We start from the raw sequence: 17,500 nt of genomic DNA, 5'->3' as shown, positions 1-17,500 counted from the left end.
GGACACGGGGGCTTTGAATGGGGCTCAATGTATCGATACTCACGGCTGAAAAATCAATATTCTCTGGGGAAACAAAATATCGATAAATATCGCAGAATCGATAAAACTGCTCAGCCCCACTGACGAGTATGCAGGACTGCCCATAGCCCTGCCAGATGTTATAATAATATTAACATATAACAGAAAATCCATCCATCCATTTTCTATACCCCTTATCCATCAAGCATCGCAGGGGGGCTGGAGTCTATCCAAGCTGACATTAGGCGAGGGTGGAGCTCACCCTGGACGCGTCACAAATCCGTCACAGGGCACGTAACAAACTTATACTGCAAATTCCTGTTAAAGCAGTTTTCTATTTTTTTCTGAGTATGTAAGGTCTCCATTTATGATCTTTTGTCATTATTTGATCAGGCAGAAGAGTGAATTGTGCCGGATATCAAAGTGATACAACAAAAACAAGGCGGCAGAGACAGCGGCACCAACACAACAGGCAATCTGACAACACAACAGGAGTCTGCCTTTGGCCTGCAGCCCATCATTATGTTTCAGTCTAGCCCTCGAAGGGAAAAGGTTTGAGCAACTTGTGTTAGTCACCGCACATTTTCCTGCATGCTGCTTGGTGGCATCATCCACACAGGTGCTGCTGAAAGAAAGAACACCCCATCATATGTTTACTTTAGATTCATCTTAACAGGAAGGAGGACGGAGGAAGGACAGGCCAGGCACCGCCATCACAGTGGCAGGCACACAGATGTTCTTCAGAAGGGGGAGTGGCGCAAAATAAAAACCACTTTTTTCGTGGTTTATTTTTACAGTAGAAATTGAGACCCTAACCATGTACATAGAGCCTCTGTACCTGAGTGGTACTTGAGCATTTTACAATATTCCCTTATTCACACACACACACACACACACACACACACACACACACACACACACACACACACACACACACCCTTGTACTAATATCTTTGTGAGGACTTTCATTGACGTAATACATTCCCTAGCCCCTCCCCCTGACCATCACACCCTGACCCTAACCTTGACCCTAAAACCAAGTCTTAAAAAAGTATTCTAGTCCTCAATATGTTGCAAGTACAAGAACACACACACGCACACACACTGACGGTGGAGGCTGCCATGCAAGAACAATTCAGTGTCATGCTCAAAGCCACTGACATGGTCTTCAGGAGGATGGAGTTCTGCAGGCATTGGGTTTTTTGTGGGCCATCCTGGATATCAGCGTCACCATGGGTCCCCTCAAACAAACACTTTTACTTTGGGATTTGACTTAATGCACAAATGTTCCTGAGACTTGTTTAGTCCAGCAAGATGCTTCTCACAGCCTAACACCACTTTTACTTCACTTCAATAATTAGAAGTACAAAGCTAACGACACTGCGCTACGAACAAGCAGAACCCAGCTCGCCGCAGCTGGCCAGCCACTTCCTCTGTTTTCAGTGAGACCATGTTTCCCGTCCTCACCTGGACCTTCACTCCTGTGGTATTTTTACTGATGTATCTGTGCTATTTTGTCATTGAGAACAAAACAGCATGGATCTTATTTTGGGCATTTGACCAAAAACCCTGTGATAATCCCATTGACTTGAACAATGCTGACACACTTGTGGCTTCTAGGACTCATTACACCGCTCATTGTTCTGGCATGATGATGAACAAGGCTCAGCGGGAGCCCATGCGACTCTTTACTGAAAAACAAAATGCATGAATTTGGCATGTGCAATGCCGCTGCACATGTTGCAACATATGGTAACATGTTTCCTACATGGGTCATGTGTTTGAAATCCATGAGGTTTTCCAATACGGGGCCAAAGCTCTGCTGGGTTTTTGAGAAGTGGATCATGCTATTTGAGTCAGCTTCACTCCCAGGAAGAACTTAGTACACCGACTCAAAGGCAGCTACAGTACAAGTTCAAAGTTGAGGGATAGTCGTAGTCATTAAAGGACACGAGCTGCTCCACTGACTCGCTAGAGGCTGCCCAGCTGTGAACGTTTTCACGGCGTTCTATAAATTTAGTGAAAATGTTGCAGTGATGCATCGGCAGTTCTGACGTCACCCCGAGGGAGACTGATGGGATGATTAAAGGGGTCACCAAGAATTAGAAATATGAAAGATAAACACTGAGCGAGCTGAACTGATGTGGAGGGGAAGCTGCAGACGCGGATAAAGTTCGGTCTCCTCATTTGATGCTCCATTTAGCAGAAACACAAAATAAACCCATTCCCGTCGCAGTGCTGCTGCTTACAGACACACAGTTGTCATGGAGTCATAAGAAGAGAAAAAAGTGCAAGCTGAAAATAGACAATGCGCTTTTCTCTGACTGTGTTTTTCCCCCAGCAGCTGTGATATCATTATGCATGGTTACAGCAGCCACTGAGACTCCTATAATAGTATTCAGCACATGACATTTCCTCCAATACTCGCGCCATGCATAATGAATTTGAAACACTGCAGTGAATGACCTGGCTTACATCAACAAAACACACAACACCACTAAAGATTAGTTCAAGTGGTTCAGATGAAAACAAACTTACTAGCAACCTCACGAGAGTGAAAAGGGGAGGCAAAGAAAGATCAGGTGTTGCTACTGATTTCACCAGGCAGTGAGACAAAATATATGGTGCAGTGTGAAAGACTGGATCAGAGTGGAAGAAACTGCACAGGAGCTACAGTCAATTACAATATGAATGACAATATTCTCATTTCTGTGTTTCCAGCTTCAGTTGAGGTCTCAAGGAACTCCATAAGGACGTTAGTCAGGTGGCTGGGCAGCCATTCCAAACTGGCTTCCTGGAACATTCAGGACAGAATGTCTGACACATGTTCTGCAGTGACTGGCCAGGAGGTGAGAAAGAAACTTAATCTTAATCCAGAGCTCTGTTCATTTTCACACACCGATTTCCAAGATTTTTTGAATGCGTGTGCAGCTCCATGAATGTCTGCTCTGCTCTCTGTGATCGCAGGCTCTCCCTGAGCCTCTGAGCATCCACGGTTTTACCATATGGCCTAAGTAGGTCTTGTGTGCCGACGGGTGCTCATTAATTTTCTTACTATCTTTATCTGAATAATTTTCCTTGCTTTTCACTCCGAACAACTGATAATACATGAGGATGGATGAATGTGTGTGTGTGTGTGTGTGCGAATCCACCTCATTCACCTTTGACTCTAACATGCACAATGCGCTGAGTCACATTTACCAGCAAACACCAAACAGGACATAGCGAAAGAAAGAGATTTCCAAAAAGGAAGAGAAAAACAGGCCCTGGTCATGGAGAGCTTGCCCAGAGTCGTGAAATTTTTAGAACAGTCAGACACCATGGCGGAGGAAGAGGAGGAACAAGGAAGCAGTGGAAGAGGAACCCATCTGAAGCAACCACCATGCACCATGTGGACACGCAGCTGCAGCGCTCCACCAGCAAGCAGACACCGGGGACAGCAGGACGTAGCGTCCGTCATCATCATCAGCAACACAGCGAGTGACACCATAACTGAAGACATGGCACTGCTGCCTGAGACAGTCACATGTCCAGAGAGTCGAAATGATGGAGCACTCCCGAAACACGAAAAACTCCAGTGGACTTGAGCTCTATGGGGACATCCACATTGCATTATCATCATCATCATCATCTTCATCATCATCATCTTCATCATCATTACCACCGGACTATAGCATCACATCAGGTTGCACGCACTAATTATCCGGTTGCACTGACCTTTCCCTCATTAAAAGAGCACAGTTTGACTAGTTCTTGGTCCCTAATTGATCCAGGACAGACTTGTCTTTGGGTTCAAGTTATGTTCTTTGTCTCCATTTTCCTCTCCTAATGTCTTTCCCCAACTTCCAATGGCATCAGCATGCAGGCCGCTGTGACCCTGCAGCCAGCCACTGACCTGCCGCCTCACATCTGGGACCTGAGGAACAAATAAGAATCCCTTCGAAGTGTCTTTAAAGCCTTACGTCGTCTTCATTTTCCATCTCAGTGGCACGTCATGGAATGAGAACCAGGCTAACTGGGACTTCACACAAGTCCTGTTTCCAGGTACAGTTTACGCTCAAAGCCCTGACGTGATGGAGGTCAAATTTTTGGCAAATATGCTGATCGTCCATCATTTGTAGTGTCAGACCAGCAGACAGAGACCCTTCTCTCCTCTGTGTGCATTACAAAGCTGCAGACCTCCACTAGATGTCTGACTGCTAGTTAGCTTAGCTGCAGGGAACGCTAGCAATGCAGTCAAATATACCTCTCTCCAAAACAGTCTTTACATTTATAGAACGAGAGTTGAGCTCAACATTCACAGCAAAAAAGTGCTGAAACTCAGGAGGTTCAACCTAAACTAATGAAGAGACCTGACACGCTCATGACAGCAGGGCGTTCGTTTCTAACCAAACCAGTCGTGTTGCAGTAAAGCCACTACAGAAAACACACAATTCCTTAAAACTCATTATCCAATAGGCTGCTGCACTGCTTTGAATTGGAATAGTCAACAATAAAGTAGGGCGTCCCGGTGGAGCAGGGGTCCTCAGGGTGGCCCCCCAGCAAGAAGGTTGTGGGTGGAGCCCCGGCTGCAGCACGGGGTCTTTCTGGGTGAGTCTCCATGTTCTCCCTGTTCCTGCTGGGTTCTCTCTGGTACTCCAGCTTCCTCCACGGTCCAAAGACATCAAGAGGGACCAGGTTAATCCAGACTCTAAATTGACCGTAGGCGTGGCTGGGAGAGCCAATGGTTGTCTGTCTCTATGTGTTGGCCCTGCCATGGACTGGTGACCTGTCCAGGGGGAAGGCTGCTGGGATAGGCTCCACCCCCACCACCCTGAACAGGATAAGAGGGAGAACATGGAGAACATGGAGGGATGGATGGACTGTAAAGTAGCTTGATGGGACACCAGTATAACCAGGCCAACAATATTCAAAATCAGATTCTATCAATTCAAGCAAGCCTGGTCAACTGCCGGCTCGTGGGCCAGCCCCAGCCCGCCAATCACCACTCAGCTGGCTGGTCACTCCCCCCCCCCCCACTCCTACATTAAAGCAGCTCCCAGAAATGAACAATGACGATCCATCTCACTTCAAAACCCCCCAAAAATATCACGCAAGTCGGTCCAACCCAACAGAGCGCACGTGAGTAATGTCCACCGATCAGTTTCACATCCTCCTGCACCGTGGCTGGTGATTGACAGCATGATGATGGACATCAGAGAGGACAGACTCACTCCTTCACACCTCCTCCCATTCTAAGGTCATGTTTTTTAAAAATTGTATTGTTTTGTGACTTTTTGACATTTTGTACTACAGTAATAGTACTTTAAAATGACAGGCGGTTGATGGCGAGGAGTATTGAGAAGTGATGACTTTTGAAATCACGTCACAGCTTGTAGTGGCAAGAAAATGAAATTAATCAAGCACTTGGCCTAATTAGGATAAAACCTTTTTATTTTACTGTTTTCATTTTTTATGATGCATCTATTGGTGTAATGAAATGAAAGTTCTTAAAAGTTCACGTGCTGGTGCTTAGTGTTGAGTGTACATACTTAAAGAGAATAATAGCTGTGGAAAATGTCCAGCCCCTTAGTTTCCTGACAGCGTCGCTCTCTGAACAATAAAGTTTAACAGCCTTGAATTAAATTGTCCATATGTATTGTAATTAATGGCACACTTCCAATAAATGAGACACCTAAAACATCCACACACTCATGTGTCAGTGCAAGCCCAACGAAGACAGTAGCAGGTGCTGAAAACCTGTGTTTGGTGAAGCCTGCTGCTGCTAAAGCGCTGCAGTGCTGCTGAAGCCTGAGAGTGGAGACGAATCCGAACCAAAGCTCTCATCCGGCCCGTGGAAGGAGGGACTCTGCTCTGACCCTGCTTCTCAAGTGAGTTCTAGCTAGCACAACACGCTCCAATCCATGACTCACCATCCCAATCAAAGTTGTTGCTGTCTTGAACAGCTTGCAAACAGTTGATTTTACACTTAAGCGGCTGCTGTGATTGTTTCCTCTACGTGCAGGCTGTGTTGAAACACACTACAGTATAATGACAAGCTCTCCTTCTGACAAACTGGCATGTGAGAGAGGACGAAATACCTCAAGAATATGCTGTTCTGCCAACTGATGCATGCATTTGCACCCAGACACAAGTGAAGGCACCATGCTTGCTAGAGCTAGTTTGTCTATTGTATAATTTCACACCTGCTATTAAGAGTGGCTTGAAGTAGTGTAAAATTAGCCTCAAATAACCAACAGAGCATTGGTGCAAACCATCACATCCAACAACAAGAAGTGCAGCGAGACACCAAAGGCTTCACTAGTTATCCTCAGCAGTGAGACGCCACCGGACCGGGCTCATTCAGCCTCGGCTACACAAGGAAAAGAGAATAACCCTCAACTCTTAATGAAAACAGTAATAAATGAAGCGCCTCTCACCTCGATGAGGAAGTCCCCCGTCCTGAGCCCCGCCTGCCATGCCACTCCTCCCTCGTCCACCGACTCCAGATACTGCAGCGCAGGGAAGGCTGGAGTGGGAGTGAACTCCTCGATGGGTGTGTCCGCTGCAGCCACAAGGACAGAGGTGGGAATGTTAGACGACTACAACGTGTCAGTGCGACAAGTCAGTTCAGCGCTCTGACTGTTCACATGTGAAAGCAACTCTTTGTTTAGATTACAACTTAACAACGTGGAAAAAGTGTAACTAGAATTACTTTGAGTGACAGAGCAATCGGATTCATAATAGAGGGACGAAGGAATGAGTCCTGAAACCCAGACACAAGTTCACATTACTGAACGTCCGGTTGCCTCATGACGAGTCATCGTGTTTTGCTTACACTTGTCAGTTAACACCATGAAAAGCATTTAAGTGTCTTACAAATAGCGGTTGCTAACATGTAGCTACATGAGAGTGCAGAAGTCGTTGCAGACAGTAAATGGCATCATGCTGAAAACACAAGAGCAACAAAAAGACAACACCAAGACACTGAAGTCAGATGCAGAGGGTAAAGGAGCAGTTTGGGTGGAGATGGTGACAGGTGGCACACAGACGGAGCAGAAAGAGCCGACTGAAGCAGCTCAAATAAGGCGCCATCGATGCCTCTTTGCTGATGGAGCGCAAGGGAGGAGGCAATGGTTGCCAGCTGAAGGGGGCTGGCTTGGAACCGCTGATCATCAGCTGATCATCAGCTGATCACGTTGGTTGGTGATGTTGGTCTCATGTGTCTGCAGTAGTCGGGTTTGTGGAACAGTGTTGGTACTTCTGGTGATTGTATGAACACTCCTGAAATTACTAAAGTGAAGCTGACTCATGAACAAACAAAACTGGTCTCATCAACTTCAGTCTGCCCTGGAGGATATTTTCAGCAAGAGTCCAAAATCCTCTTGGCTTTTGGGAGAGGGAACACGTGGTGATGCAAACTCCCAGGTTGGTTGACAAAAATACATCGTCCCTGCAGCACGCGACCTGGGGAATTATCAACCCTGTGTCATTACCCACAATGCAATATCGGTCTGATATTTGCAGGGATTGGTGCCCGATGAAGATATTTCCAGAGGAATATGGAATATCTCTGCAGCATCACAGCACATTTAGGATGCCATGGTAACATTCTGTCTTTATCTCACCTCCTGCTACACACCGCACGTACTGCACGAGGCCGTACGCTGTTTAGATGAACTTATTCTGTGTTGTTCAGCCTAGATGGGTTGCTACTCGACAGGCAGCAGCGTGGTGCTGGGAGAGAGGTCCTGACCCACAAATCATGTTGTCAAGATGGCAGGGAACAGGCTTAGTAGGCGCATACACCCCAGCAAAACTCCATTATCGTCTTTTAAAACCAATAACCAATGTCCCTGAAATAATGAGTGATCAGATATTGGAATTACAAAATCTCTCATAAGTGCAACAGGAGTTATTGTGCACATAAATCAGGCCAAACAGCCACCAAGGGAGGTAAAATGCTCCTTGAGGCCAACCACAGCGCCCCGTTCATCTTGGTGACATTCAGCATCGACTGTTCAGCCTTTGAACGACGAGTGAAACATACAGTCATTCAAAAACTGTGACACTGTCTTAATACGGTAAATCAACTCAGTGGTTCGCAATGGGAATAACCATCTTATGATTGTGTGCGTGTGGAAGTGTGTGCGTTCCTCTGCCAACACAGTTAATTCCTGACCAGCTGCTGACCACCGACGGGGGCAGCCAGTCCCGACTGAACCTGAAGTGACTTTTTTAAGTTTTAGTTGTGAGTCATCGCTTCCTCAAACTCAAGCAGTTTATGAGGAAACTCAATCTATTCGTTACTTTTGGCTCTATCTGATCCTGGGTCAGTTACCCCCCCCAGATCCTTTACAGTGCAGTGATTTTTCCCTCAAAATAAAAGTAGCAATGCTTTATTAATCATTTTTAAGCAGATGGACGTGTCAGTTGGAAGGAAGTGTGTCATTCGAACCCCTCGACCAGGAGGGATCGTTTGTCTTCCCGTCAAATGGTAATTGTGTGTGTTTAGATTGACATCACGCATCGGATGGATGGCTGTTCGCCGCCGGGCTTTGCAGGATGAGTTGTAACAGCGGACTTCATTTGGCGAAGAGCTGATCTCTCTTTGAGTAACAATCACTCGATCAAGGAAAAGAGCCAGCAGAGCAAAGCTATGAATGGACAGAGAAACTGAAAAGTTACAAAAATGAGAGTAATTTAGCAAATACATTCATTTGAGCACAGCGAATGTTTATCTGTGTTTGAAGGCCGGCTGTCATCGTGACAGGATTCCATATTCCATACTTGACGTCTGTCCACAATAAAAGCTGTGTGTGTCTGTGGAGATTATTTGACGAGGAGCAGTGCAGGTAAAGTGACCGGGGGCCTGATACACAAACGCTGTGTGTGGATAAACACATCCAGGAACAGCGTTGCTGCTATCAGAGGACGTTGCAGAGGCAAGAACGAGCCTTGCTCTCATCTATTTTAGAGAGCTGAGGCTGTTTATGGGGGTGGACACTGGTTCACAGTGAATGCATGGAACTCACTCTGCATACTCATAGTTTCCGTCTTATTTTCAGGACCAGGCTCAAAATTAATTTCTTTGCTCAACAGTCAAAGTCTGGTTGACAAAGGAATTAGAGCTGCCATTGTTCTTTGACCAGAGTAGGGCAGAACACAGACAGCGCCTTTGTGTCTCCCATCATAGAAGCAGGATAACACGACGGTGGTGAGAACAGCAGTGGTCCAAGCAGATCGTTAGCAAATAATGTGTGGTTTCTAGTTACAACAGTGAGTTTAAAACAGGCTAACAATCCTGATAACAGCTGATCACATTGTGATTGATCTAATTGATTATTTTATCACATTGTGATTGATCTAATTGATTATTCTATCACATTTTTGCCTTGGAGTGATCATTAAAAATGCTGCTGATGAAGAAGAGTGATGACGGATGTACTGTTGTTTCCCCAAATGAAAAGAAGATCAAATATGAACTTGATCATTTTCACGACCTCCTGACTTGAGAACAGACTTCTGAGTTTACAAGGTTTAATGAAGGCAGTGTGGAGTAACACACCGGTGCTTCAGAGTTCAGAGTTACAGAGGTGCACCTGAATCCACCATGAGGTTGGCGGTTCACATTTGTGTCAAGCTTGCTGCAGAATCACACTGATCTCGTTGTTGGTGGAAGCGGCTCGCACCACTGCACCTCTCAGGTGCAGATGGTGTGACGAGTCCTGACGGGGAAAAGGATGTACCGAGATCGTTTAATCTGTGAGTAGTCATTGAAATAATAAATAAACTAAAGAATTATGTGACATTTGTGACTTGTCCCAATGCTTTTGTTTTCTTTTACTTTTGCCGGTGCCACGTGTTGATAGTGCAGCGCAGGTAAATCCTTTGTGGCATGTCATGTGGTATGAAGGAGGCCTGTTTGCAGGAGGAACCTGCAGAGACGACTCCAGCTGCCATGCAAGGGAAAGCATCACCCTTTGTGGGGACAGGAGGGGCAAGATGGCCGCCCCCAGCTGCTGTGTTTGTTTACTAGCAAGTTGATGTGTTTAATGGGGTGACAACACAATGAGGCAAGTCAGACTTCATCTCAAAGAAAAGTGACAAGGCAGCAACGTTTAAAATACGGACGGTGATGTGAGCTGAAAAAAACAGCGGCATCAGCTAAGATACGCCGCGCCGCCGACCGTCTGTCCTCAAACGGACAACATTACTGCATCCAATCAGACTCTCAAGAGCACAGTGAAGCTGCTCTCAGCCATACATTTATCATGTTTCTCTGCTTCTGCTCTGAGACACTGGAACATGTGACATCATGAAATGAAATGATGAATCACAACTCAACGCTAAATGTTAACCAGTACCTGTTAGCTGTGCTACCACTCCAAGCTACTAAAACTTGGGATTTAATCGCCATGACGTCGCCAAACAAAACTGAACGTCTGGCTGTGCTGTGATTTCAGCTGCTTTCACAAGTAAAAAGGGCCCTTGGGGAGCGTTAGCAAGTGCAGAGCACCTCTCTGAAGTGCGCTCTGCGTCTGTGGGGCTGATGTAACAGGGGCTCTGCCCTACACGCCCCTGGCTACACCAGAACTGTTCATGGAGCAGGTGTGTCTGCTCCCTACAGGTGCGAGCCTGAACACGGTCTGACTGGAGCTCCTCCATCTGATCACACCATCTCCATCGCTGAAGCACTTTAGTTTGATGCTATCGTGACATATCTACTGGAACATTGCTGTTTTGGTTCAAACATTTCCCTGCCAGTTGGCCAATGGTCCTCATAGACAGTTTCTGTATTCGGCATCATCTGAAATTCTGACGTTTTCACAAAATCAGCCCAACTCCTGAAATGTATCCATTTTTTAATTTTGCAGCAGCAAAAAACAGCTTTGACTGAATAAAGTCCAGCCTCCAGGGTTCACTGCCCTGAAATGTCTGCTTGTTTCAGTCTGCATCCTCTTGCTCGCAGGACACAGTTTGACTTTCTGGGCTACAAATGTCTCTAAATATAAACTTGAGAAGTGTGATGGTAGAACAACCTTCATATTCCAACTGTAAGGTAATCAAAGTAAAGGGGGGGGGGGTCAGGAGGTAGAAAGCCTCACTAATAACCCAAGGGTTGATGATTGGATTCCTGTGTCAAAGTGTCCTTGAGCAAGACACTAAATCCCTAATTGCCACTGATGAGAAGGTGCAGCCTCAAGTGTCCGTGGAGGGAGGCGGACCCACCAAGCTACACTCATGACACAAGTGCATGCACACAACACTGGGCAAGACGTGCATTCATTTGCTTCTTTTGTGTTGTTTTCAGCTCCATCAAGACTGGAGAGCTCCGTTCTGCCCCACATACAGCTGCACCCCCCACCCGCTCCCGGGAAGGTTAAAAAATAACGTGGCTGGGAGAAACCAGTGGTGACAAGTGACACTTCCGATAACTCATCCTCCGACTGGAAGACACAGTCTGATGAGGATTTCATGAGGGTATTTACATGATTGTGGTGAGTGTGTTTCTTTAGGTATTTGCAGGAGACACAGAGAAGGAGAGAGGCAGCAGGATGGGCAGGGAGCAAAAAACAGCAGAATCGCAGAGAGCAAAAGAGGATGTAAGCCTCTGTGACAGCTCCAGCATCAGTGTGTGTGTGTGTGTGTGTGTGTGTGTGTGTGTGTGTGTGTTCACCCCAGTGCAGGATAAGCTCGGCTGGGTCAGTTCCCCGGGGTGATAGCAGTGTGTGTCAGAATGGCTAGAACATTCCTCTTGTTTTTCAAGTCAAATCCCTCTTTCCTCTCCCTCCCTCCCTCCATCTCTGCCCCCCCCCCATGTCTTAAAAAACGGGAACATGACTATACTAAATTTACCTCTCGACAGTAACCACAGCGTAGACCAATCGAATAGCCCTGCATGGTTGTGGAATGCAACGTGGATTATGACACACCGAGAATCGTCATAGAAACCAATACAGCAGTTCTAACTGACTATTTTTAGAGCCAATCTCAGGCTTGGTGAAATATCAAGCAGCCTGGATAGGCCACTTGTCCACCCCAGCGACCATTGGTGGTGCTGGGGGGAGAGCTGATGCTGATCACTGCCACGCAGATACGCGCTAAACATAGACCAAGAAGCCTTTCTGCTCTTCAGAAATCATCCCTGCTTTTGCTCCCGACTGTAACCGGGGGAGATTTGCTGAGACTGGAACAAGGAGGGAACATCGTCAGCTGCATCCATGACAACACATGCCATCACTCCAGGGGGGGTCACAATAAAGTTGCCTTAAATGTCTCAGAACTTATTTGCATGTTTTTGCACAGGGCTGTTTGTTGGGGGTGGGTGAGTGGGTGGAATCACAGCCCCCAAACAGACCTGAGATGGGTGGAAATGCTTGTGCACAAGACAACATTGCGCCATGTTCCATTCTCACCTGTCAATCTTTGCTGGGCAGTCAGACGCTAACTCGAGGAGGACAGACAGACAGACAGTAAATCACAGCAAAATTCAAATCAGCCTTCCTACCTTTTGCTCCTCGGAGGACGAAGCCAAATCCTTCGTTTTCCTTTTTCTGGAGCACCACTGTCTTCTCATCCACCACGCAGTCACTGTGGAGAAGATGCCGAGCAGAGCGCCCGTTAGCACAGCCCATCATCCGTAGCATGGCCACGGACGCCCTGCCCGAGTGGAGGTTCATGCTGCTGGAGGAGAGCTAGTCCGGCCAGGGCAGGGCAACCCCGACCCCACCCCAGCCCACCCCACCACCGCTGTCTGTCCCTCCTCCTCCTCCTCTCGCCGGGCTCTGTGTCTATCAAACGGTATGACAGCGGCCCCGGCAGCTCGGTGACAGCATGTCCAGAGAGAGACAAGCCGAAGAGGGAAAGAAGGAGACGACGGCGACAGAGACGCGCCTCCCTCCCCGCAGAGCTCCTGCCGTCGCGGCACCTGCAGCTTGTCAAGCCGCTTTTTCTGCGCGGAGAAGCGGTGTCGGCAGCGTGATTACCCCCGCTGATGCTGCGGAGGCTCCAGCCGGCGGCGTGGGACTGCTGCGCCCGCAGGGAGTAGCGACATCAGGCTGGCGGTGATAGCGGCTAATTGTTCATGATGAGGCGGGGAGGAAGGCTGAGACTCGCCGGGTTGAGGGGCGGCGGGAAAGGGAGAGAGAGGGAGGGAGCAGCCGGCTCGGAGTGGATGGACGCCTAGGTGTGCTGTGCTCCGCAATGTGCTGTCACAACTGGAGGGGAGGGTGTGTGTGCGCGTGTGAGCGTGTGTGAGGAGACGCTAAATTAAGCTCCCTCTCTCTGACTAAGCAGGTAGACTGATTGATAAACAAGCCCGACAGTTTCAGTCATAGATATTTCTGTCACTACGATTTCCAATATCAGATGAATCTCTTGAATACACATCAACAAAAAAGACAAAAAGTTTCAGTAAAATGGAACTTTTACTTTCCATGTCAACTTTCAGGGATCAAAACGTTCAGGAAAAGCAGTGCAGTGGTGTTTCAGTACTTGTAGTTACTGGTAGTTTAAAAACTAAACTAGTGCATTAAGGAACGTATTATTTATTTGCGTTTGGTTTATTTGGTTATTTTGGTTTATTTTTAATTATCACCATGAATATTAAGAATCAAATGACTAAAACGTCTGTAGACTGGTCAGGTACTGCAGCTGTATCTTATCAGCACATTCCCCCACACACTTTCATTAAATCAAATAACTATAAAGCAAATGCCACTGTGTGAATATCAAGTTTGATGGTGTGGGGGCCTGGCCCTTGCAAGTGTTAAGACTCCATGTTTGCCTGTTTGTAATTCCTCCCATCTGATTTTTGTAAGCTAAAGTGCACAAAAATACCCATGAGGACGGCAACGCGGCCGCCGACAAGCTGAAACCCTCTGTTGCTCTCTCCTCCTTGGATGTAGGAGCTCTGTGCTCAGCGTGCAACTGCAGCTTCAAACATTTTAAAATGTTGAATTTCAATATAACTCACACTTCCAGCATTTAGCTAACAGCAACAGTAAGAGCAGGGTGCTTATCATGATATTTCACCCAAAATGGATCAAACTTGGACGATACACTTGAGTGGACGGTTTTCAGCTGCTGTTAGCTGCCGGTCTTCATTAGCGTCAAGCTAAATACACGTGGCCGGCTCTTTCTGCTTTCTGGAGTCGTAAAGAAGTGAAGCAGGAGGGAAAAACGTGGTTGTGAGCTCACGACGTATGATAGTGAGCACTAATACTGCACCCTGCTACACTGTTGGTGCTGCAGGTGTGCATGGAAGGAGCCCTCCTGAGATGCTGCCTCTCTCCTACCTGAGAGGGATTCGTCCACAATGAATGTGAGTTCTTCAAGTTGAACTCAGCAGCAAGTTGACTAATCTGACATCTTCCTTAAGAGCCCCCTCCCCCCACTTGTTTCCTCCTCTTTCTACACGAGCGTGGGATTAAAACGCACAAAACTGTCCACTCCGTTTCCTGCAGAAATCACGGTCAAGAGAGGTGTGACTCAAAGGCCAAGTTTGCTCCTCCAGGCAGCAGCATTTGCCGTAAGGCTGCATCTTCCCATTTATACTGGGTGCAAAAATTACACTGAATAGACACGTGGGATGAGAGAGAGAGAGAGGGAGAGAGAGAGGAGGGGGTGAGGTGCGACTGCCATCCTAGCAACTGTTCCCTTAGCAACACAATCTGTCTAGCGAGGAGGCCCGCACTGCTGACACACGGAAGGTTATCATCGCATTCCCTTACACACATTCCCTCACTGGAACACACACGCAGCCAATGGTAATCACCCCTTGATCACCCGAATCTGTCAAGGTGGCAGCTTCGATAGGTCAGCGTACCACGGCATGCAGAGAAGTGCCTGACAGTCTATCCAAGGTGCCATCTTGTTCAGCGAGTGATGACAAGGGGTCAACAGAATGAGCCTGCTTCCTCAAAACAAAGTGGAGCATGCAGGTTGGGAAACTCGCTGCTCAGCAGGCTGCATGGGATGAAGTGGCTGCTTACCCTGGAGAGCACACGTCTCAATCTGGGCTTCACCATGGGAGGCGGCGGCGGCGGCGGCGTATTTATAGAAAAGAGATGTTCTGCATGCAATGCAATGGCAGTTTGCTTGCCAGACATTTATCTCCTCATGCACTTTTGCGTTTGGGGGTCTGTCTTCAGGGCACTGTGATCAAGCTCTACACTGCATGGCTGATGGATGGTGGAGGAAAGGATGGAAGCTGAGGTACCAATTACTGCGGACAACGTCTCAGTGGGATGCTTCAGGTACTGCAGCAGCTCACTCCTGCATGCATTCATTCGCGCCATGTGACTACAGTGACTCCTTGGGCATGAGCATCATCAGCATTTTATCTAAGACAGCAGAGAGCTGATGCATCATATACAAAAAAAAAACCCACATCTGGCTTTTCAAAGTAGCCTCTGTCAGCGAGGCAGGACAGTCTGTCCACCAGTGAGTTTTCAGGACAGCTGAGCAGAGCTCAGAGAGACTGTCTTACTGTTCAGTGTTTGGCAAACTAATGCACACGATGATACATAACTTTTGTCCTAACAGATTGATGCAATTTGACACCTGACATCCACTGGAGACAGGAAGCGAAGGCTATTTGACTAAATACAGCTTTTTTAGCTTTTGCGGTCGACTTGGTGCACGTTTGTTTTGTTCTGATGACGTTGACGTCTCCTCACAGCTTCCTGTGAGGACAATGATGTCATCTCCAGTCTGGAGTGCGATTGGAACAGCACAGTTCAGAGCCTGTCTACCGTCCTTGATTGCTGATTACAGCATTCTTTTGATATGTTTATAACATTTAATAAATATGTTCGTTATTAAAAAAGCAACTGGAGAGGACGAGCCGACAGATTATTACCCTCACCAAGGATGTACTGCGATTGGCTCTCTGATGTTGGTTTGGTTTTTGTTTGTCTGTCTGCAGTATAACACAAGGGCTATGAGGCCAGTTTCACCCCCCCTTGGTGGAGGGGTGTAACAAGGGCCAGGAAAGAACCACTTACAACAACTACCACTCGGGGCGGAACCGCTTCTACATAGCAATTTGTCATAGGTTGGATTTGGCAGAGGTCTGTGCCCTCAGACTCAAGCTCCTCTGCCATCAGGATGATGCAAAAACAGAACTGCTCATGAAGAATTCAGTGCAGTGACATGGAGCACATATTCAACGGCGCCACTTGCCATTGATGGTGGTTGAAATGTCTTATCACAAAAAAAAAATCTGATTTTACAGCAACTTTTATCAAAGCTACCAGACAACCAGCTGAATACAGCCCTGTGTCCACAGAACTTGAGGTCCTCACGACGACACAATCACCTGACAGCATTCCACACACAAATAAAGAGGCAAACTCCTCCTCTCCGATGTCGACCAGACGTTCACAAACATTTCACCAGGGTTGAGGACTGGACCAGGACAGAACCAGGTTCAGTTTGAGTTAGATCTGGATCCAGAATTTCTCACCACTATGAATAAATTCATAAGGAAATATTACGTGTCTGTGAAAAGCCGATGGCCAAGTGTCTACCACGTTTGGAACAGATTTTAAAAGAGGGTGTAGTTGTTGCATGGTGGCGTTGAATATCTGTCTCCAACTACAAAACAGGGATGAACAGATCATCTTTGTCAGGACATCACCTGAAAATATCAGGAAGCCTTCGTAGCTCGGTGAGGCTTTCCTGTGAATGTGTGAGTCGGGATCAAACTGCTTTTTGGCACCTTGTTCTTGTCCATGAAGACCCGAACCAGAGAAGTTACTCATGCAGAATTTAATGGGACCCACAGGCAGTTTAAAAACAACGATCAATCTTTAAAGAGCAGTGGGAGTGTTTTGGAGACCAAGACTGCCCCAAAAACGATTTCTGATATGTGACGGAAATATTAGTTAGTAACTTAGTCTCCAGAAGGAGCACAAAGTGAGAAGTGCCATTGTTGAATTTGCAGCTGAGATTTCCCTCAGATTCACGCCACATGGGGACACACATGACATTCAGCCTCCAGAACAGCTCTGGCTGAGGGAGAGAGCTTCATCACGGCCTACATAACGTCCAGGAGAGAAACACACACCTTCCAGCATGTTCACTAACTGATGAAGCCGAGAGGCCTGCAGCCAGAAACGCTGCAGAGAAAGGTCACACGCCTGAAGGTCGATCAAACAGTGTCATTAAATCTTCTTAATATATTTTTCCAATCAAATGAACATAGATGTAAAACTTATGATGTTCATTTAACTCCTCTGCTGTCTCGTGTCAGGGGCTTGGTGGGGGCAGGACCTTTAACACAAGGGCTGTCACGTGATTTAAAAATCTGAACACCTGCAACACTTGGTAAATAATGTAAATTAATTAGGTTTAACAATTTTAGAGAGTACCTCAAACATTCCAATTCAAATTTTCATCCATCCATCCATCCATCCCTCCATGTTCCCCCTCTTCTCCTGTTGAGGGTGGTGGGGGTGGAGCCTATCCCAGCAGCCTTCCCCCTGGACAGGTCACC

General features: G+C 47.0%; 1 protein-coding gene across 2 annotated transcripts in view; it reads right to left on the bottom strand.

Moving 5' to 3' along the window:
* The window catches only part of LOC147268842 (SH3 and multiple ankyrin repeat domains protein 2-like), a 256,844-nt gene that overhangs the window by 61,111 nt on the left and 178,233 nt on the right, over positions 1-17,500 (bottom strand). For both annotated transcript variants that reach the window (XM_086223330.1, XM_086223339.1), the window contains 2 exons: positions 12,509-12,591; positions 6,438-6,562 (listed from right to left, as the gene is read on the bottom strand). In XM_086223330.1, coding sequence (XP_086079456.1) covers positions 6,438-6,562; positions 12,509-12,591 — 208 coding nt within the window. The remainder of the gene's footprint in view (positions 1-6,437; positions 6,563-12,508; positions 12,592-17,500) is intronic.

The sequence above is a fragment of the Aulostomus chinensis genome, chromosome 2 (genome assembly GCF_037954235.1).
Source record: "Aulostomus chinensis isolate RoL2024-O1b breed Wild chromosome 2, RoL_Achi_v1.0, whole genome shotgun sequence".
Classification (NCBI taxonomy): domain Eukaryota; kingdom Metazoa; phylum Chordata; class Actinopteri; order Syngnathiformes; family Aulostomidae; genus Aulostomus; species Aulostomus chinensis.
Note: the sequence above shows the minus strand (reverse complement) of the source record. Positions and strands in the feature narration are given on the sequence as shown.